The 5793-nt window shown below is 47.9% G+C and overlaps 1 protein-coding gene across 1 annotated transcript in view; it reads left to right on the forward strand.

Annotated features, from left to right (window-relative positions):
• Positions 1 to 5793, forward strand: part of Adcy1 (adenylate cyclase 1) — a 116855-nt gene that overhangs the window by 41202 nt on the left and 69860 nt on the right. Inside the window, exon 4 of the mRNA XM_021178187.2 lies at positions 3799 to 3910. Coding sequence (XP_021033846.1) covers positions 3799 to 3910 — 112 coding nt within the window. The remainder of the gene's footprint in view (positions 1 to 3798; positions 3911 to 5793) is intronic.

Raw genomic sequence — 5793 nt, forward strand, 5'->3', positions numbered from 1 at the left:
GGAGGAGGAGGAGGAGGAGGAGGAGGAGGAGGTGACAATGACGATGCTGATGACCACTCTTCGAGCACTATGGACCTGGTGCTAATAGACACAACAGACCATACCACTCGTTCTTCTCAAGTGCTTGTGGTTCTCCCTAGCACAGGTCATGCAAGGTCACAGAAAAATCCTAATGAATTTGAGAGAAGTAAATCATATTGTATTTCCTGACCCAATGGCACCGTGCGTTCAGACTTCAAATCATATTGCAAAGCTGTCATGATTAAAGCAGCATGGTGTGAAAGCAGAGACTTAGGATAGACTAGAGAAAGGAGCCCAGAAGTGAACCTACATACGTGTACCCAGCCTGTCCTCAAGGGTGGCAAAATGGAATAAAGAAAGGTTTATCTTCAATAGATAGTGCTAGAAATACTGAACATCCACAGGTTGAACAGTACAATTGGACCCTCATCTGATACAATACGCAGAATCAATTAAAATCGATTCTAACTTGAAAAGTATAAAATCCTAGAAAGCGAAACCTGTTCTAAGTTCTCTGACATTGGTTTTGGCAGCGATTTCATAGCAGCAAGAGCAGGAATAACTGGAACGAGACCCAGCTTGGTGATTCACCAAACTCCTGCAGTTACCCAGGAATGTTTCTTCAAGAGAAACTGCGAGGTATCAAGGCTGGGGCTTGTGGCTTCTGCACCTGCCCAGTGCTCCTCCTTAGCTCCACAGCCCCTGGAGGCTGAGAAGGTACCTCTTCAAAGCCCTGCTTCGAGTCAGCAGGGTCTGATGGCCTGGGGAGTCCCTGCCAAGTCTTCTGATTGGCCTCCCCGAGCAGCCCTGACTCAGCCCTATGTGAGCCTGCTGCGAGACTCAGCACCTATGCTGAGAACAGTCTAGGGTGATCCCAGAGCATTGTAGCTGCTTCCAGCAATGCTGACAATTGAAGCAGGCAGCAAAGTGACCAGAAAGAATGAAAGGAAAAGCTGGGCACTGAGCGAGCATGCACTACTTTCACAAGGTCTAGGCACAGTTGTGGGAATTTCAGAAGACCAAGCCTCTGCAGCATTAGTTCACGGAGTGTCAGTCAGTCAGCCAGCCAGCCAGTCAGTCAGTCAGTCAGCCAGTCAGTCAGCCAGTCAGTCAGCCAGTCAGCCAGCCAGCCAGCCAGCCAGCCAGTCAGTCAGTCAGTCAGTCAGTCAGTCAGTCAGTCAGTCAGTCAGTCAGTCAGCCAGCCAGCCAGTCAGTCAGTCAGTCAGTCAGTCAGTCAGTCAGCCAGTCAGTTATATATAGGGCCTGCAGATGTCTTCTGACTCTGATTTCTCAACAGAAATATATTAGACATGCTGCAAAAGTGTGTATGTCTCATACATGGGCAAAACAAGCGCCAGCAGAAACTGTCCAAGGAAGCCTAGACGTCGGGATTCTTAGACAAACATTTTAAGTCAGCGATTTTAAATGTGTTCAAAGAACAAACTGTGTCTGTGTAATTAAAGGAAGCCATAGCGATGTTTTCTCACCAAACACAGAATACCAGCAGAGTAGACATTTTAAAAATAACCAAATCAAATAGAGCTTCTAAATTTAAAATAGACAAGTGAAGTGAGAAACATTTTGGAGGGGTTCAGTGGCTGACTTGAGTAGGCAGCATAAGAGTAAATGAGCTTAATGACAGAGCCACAGGCATCTCCAGGCTGAAGAATGATAGGAGCATGGAAAGATGGGAAAGATCTCAGAACTCTGTGAGGTACTACCGACTCTATCAATGCACACATGATGAGATTCCCTAGACAAGGGAAGAAGGAGAAGACAAGGTATTTGATGAAACAATAGCCAAAACTGTTGCTTACAACAACAACAACAACAACAACCCCCACCTTATTAATCTGTATATGCAAGAATCTCAATGTGTTTCAAAGTGGACAAACTCAGATCCCACACCAAGGCATATCCTAGTCAAAATGACAACAGCCAGATGTGTGGGCAGAATCTGAAAGAGCAGGAGAGAAAGAACTCTATCTAGAACTGAGCTTGGGTGAGATGATGCCTGCTTTATGGCAGCAGGAGCCAGAAGTAAGCAAGAAGATACATCCAAAGGCTGAAGGGAAAAGGTAAGAATTCTGTATCCTTCAGGGATGGGGGCAGCAGCACTGACCCCTCCAATGGAACTCTGTCCCCTCAGTATCTCCTTATCACCCCATCCTCTTGTCAGGCAAATCTGACCCAACCATAGAGGGCATTAACATTCCTCACCCATCTCCCTGTCTGTTTTCACCACACTTAAATGAAGTGCCTTAGCATACTTCAAATGTCCCCTTCCCCTGTCAGAAAGAATCCCGAGGGCAGAGATGATTACTGGAATCTTCCATTTATGGAACATCCCAAGCTTCTGCCCAGCCTAGCTGGTCCTCAACGAGCAACCTGCAAATATATTAATAGCACTTAAATGATTGTGAATGGACGGCCCCAAGGAAATGGTGTTCTCTGGGCACAACAGGACTGATGCACACCTGAACACACAGAGATTGTGACAACACAAGACCTGCCCATGTTCAAGACAGACAAAATCCCAACCTGGGGAGTGAAGTAGACACAAAGCCCAGTGGATTTGGGGAGGCAGATAAATGCCTTTTCCTCAGTGGACTGTCCAGACTCACGCTCAGAAGTAGTTGGCCAACACCAAATGGCTTCCATTTTTGTTATGTGTGCACTTTAAAAACATGTGAAAGAGAAAGAACATGAAGTTAGGTATATGGGCTGGGGGAGGAGCTTAGAAAGGGAAAGAATGTTTATTAAACCGTATGAAAAATTTAAAAACAAAAATAATAAAAATTACTGTGCATGATTGTAAACATGTGAAGCGTCATGTCCATGTCACAGATGGGAAATGGGCACCAGGAAGGCCTGACAGCCCCCTTGCTGTAGCTCATGCAGCAGGACTGCCATGCTACCCTTCAGTGTCACTCAGCCTGGCTTATCTTTGGTGGCACCCTCTCTTGTCTGCAAGAACTTTCATTTCTTTTTATTTGACATTTATAGTTCCAACAGAGGGGGCCTGGGGCGTGGTGTCTGGTTTCTGGAAGTCCTGGAGTTTGCAGGAAAGCTCTGAATATTTAACCAGCATATTTTAAGATAGACCTTGGGGCTAAAGAATGTTTAAAGCCAAAATCTAGATGATTTTCACCTCTCAGATATTTGCAGAATATATTTTTTGAAAGAACAATAGGAATTATTGCTTTAGAGTCTTAACATCTGTAGAAAATTGCGCATGTTCAAGACTGACTCCAGTTCTGCACTAAATAGGCATCAGGAGTACTAGGAGGGTATCATGGGGGGAATATGGACTCTCTATACTGTGACTTAGGCCTTTGGCTCAGGCGCTCTGATGGTCACATGCATCCGGGTAGCAGGAGGAGAAGAAAATGGTTGGTGGGGCGGGACATGTTCTTACTTAAAAGCCGGTCACTCTACTTCCTGCTCCTGGCCCCAGTGTAGATGCAGTTATGTGAGCACCCTGGGGAGGAAGCAGGTCTACTGGGCAGACAGCAGGAGCTTCCTATGTGGGTGACAGGTTAGGATGGGGGACAGCAAGCTCCAACAGCCCAGCAGCTAGCTAATCCCTCTGTAGCCAAGAGGTGTGCCTTGCAGCTTTTCTAAACCTGGCTCTTCTTGCCTGTAAGAGAAGGAGGAGGTTGTGCAGTGTGCTTTGAGAAGTCAGTGGGGGTGTGGATGGGAGAGGCTATGCAACTCTTAGGCCACGATTTTCTAAGCTACCAAGAAGAGGTGACCTGCATCCCCTTCCTCTTGCAGCATCCTGTTTGCAGACATCGTGGGTTTCACAGGTCTGGCGTCCCAGTGCACAGCCCAGGAGCTGGTGAAACTGCTCAATGAACTCTTTGGCAAGTTCGATGAGTTAGCCACGGTAAGCACTGTGTTTGCTTCTGTTCTGCTAGGCAAGGCAGCTTCTAGAGTGATGCTCTACCAAGCTGGCCTCTGCATCTGCAGCATAGGAGCCTCACCGGTCCACCTTAGGCCTAAGCCCTGTATCTGCACCTCACAGGCTCCTCTGGCGCCTCCCAAGGCATCCAAATAGAACCACGGCCTACCTGCTGCACTCAGCTCTGGCCAGCTGGCACTGCTCCTAGGACAACCACAGCTTTCTCTCTTCCTGAAGCAGCCTTGACTGTGCCTCTGCTGGAGCTGGCTTTGCCACCCTTCTGGGCTGGAAAATGTCTGCTTCTGCTTCCCCAGCCCCTGCTGAAGCCCCAGCTGCTGCTGCTGCTGCTACTGTTACTGCCAGCTTACTCCTCCTGCCCCTGTCCTGTTGACTCTAGGAATGTTGGGAATGCTGGATTCTTAACATTTGTCACATGTGGCATTTAAGACTCACTGAATGGTGGCACTCTGCCCTTAGGCTCTGTCCCTATGGAAGAGCCTGGCTTTCAGTCTTAAGAGTCCTCTGCACCTCTGGGACTTTATCATGTAGGCAGAAATCCCTTGTAGCTTATCCATCTTGTAGATCTTCATTGATTCCGGCTCCTAGCCTGTGTAGGCATGGGGCCACTTCCACAGGACATGAGCCATACCCTAGGAAGAGTGGGGACTACTGAGAGTGGGAGGAAGGGAGCAAAGGGTCAGGGTGGGGAGCATTTGGACATGTGATTTATTGGGGTGCTACCACCTGTATGAGCTTCCTGGGGTCTTAAATCCACCATTGATGCCCTTCAAGGTGGTGAGGGAGTATGTGGGATAGAGTCACATTCTTTTGCCCAGCCTCTGACCAGGTGAGGCATAGATACTGAGAAACTGAGGGATGGGGGCTGCCACAATCAGTGGAGCCAACAGGGAGTGATTTCTTGGTGGTGTGGGGTTGGGCGGCCAGTACTGGCTGTTAGCAGCCCAGAGCTGACACTTGTCAGAGCAGTAGAGTGCAGGTTGGATAATGAGACTCAGAGAGATGGGACATTGCATTGGCAAAGAAGAGGGAGCCAGTTCAGTGTTTGACTCTGGGAGGTGGGGGAAGAGAATAATGCCAAGCTTGCTTCAGTCAGCTGGGCAGAGAGATTAAGGTGGGATGGGTAGGCACCAAGGATTTTAGACAATACTCCCTTATCTTAGAGTCACTATTGCTGTGATAGAAACCATATCCAAAAGGAAAGGGTTTATTTGGCTTATCCTTCCACACCACAGTCCATCATTGAAAGATATCAAGGCAGGAACTTAAATAGTAAAGGAACCAGGAGGCAGGAGTTGATGCAGAGGCCATAGAGGGGTTCTGTTTACTAGCTTGCCCATCATGGCTTGCTCAGCCTGCTTTCTTATAGAACCCAGGACCACCAGCCCAGGATAGAACCACCCACAGTGGTCTGTGGTGTTCGCCCATTAGTCACTAATTAGGAAAATATCCTATAGGCCTGCCTACAGGCAAGTCTTATGGAGGCATTGTCTTAACTGAGGTTCCTTCCTCCCAGATGACGTTAGCTTGTATCAAGTTGACATACAACTATCTCCATTCCCTTTGTTGCTGGAGTGAAGATCCTGGAATTGAGCAGCAAAGTTGTCTATGTTCCTAAAGATTCCTAAGTGCTTTCTGGGGCATCCAAGGATGTCCTAGTCAGGGACTAGTCATAGAACTCCTAATTGGGAAAGACTTACTCCATCTGGGGAGAGGTATACTGTCTTGGTTGGTTGGTTGCTGAGGCTGCTTGTCTGTGAGGCCTCTGTAGCCTTGACTGGTTGTCCCTAGGTCTTCTCTCTCTCTCTCTCTCTCTCTCTCTCTCTCACACACACACACACACACACACA

The sequence above is a fragment of the Mus caroli genome, chromosome 11 (assembly GCF_900094665.2).
Source record: "Mus caroli chromosome 11, CAROLI_EIJ_v1.1, whole genome shotgun sequence".
Taxonomy (NCBI): Eukaryota; Metazoa; Chordata; class Mammalia; order Rodentia; family Muridae; genus Mus; species Mus caroli.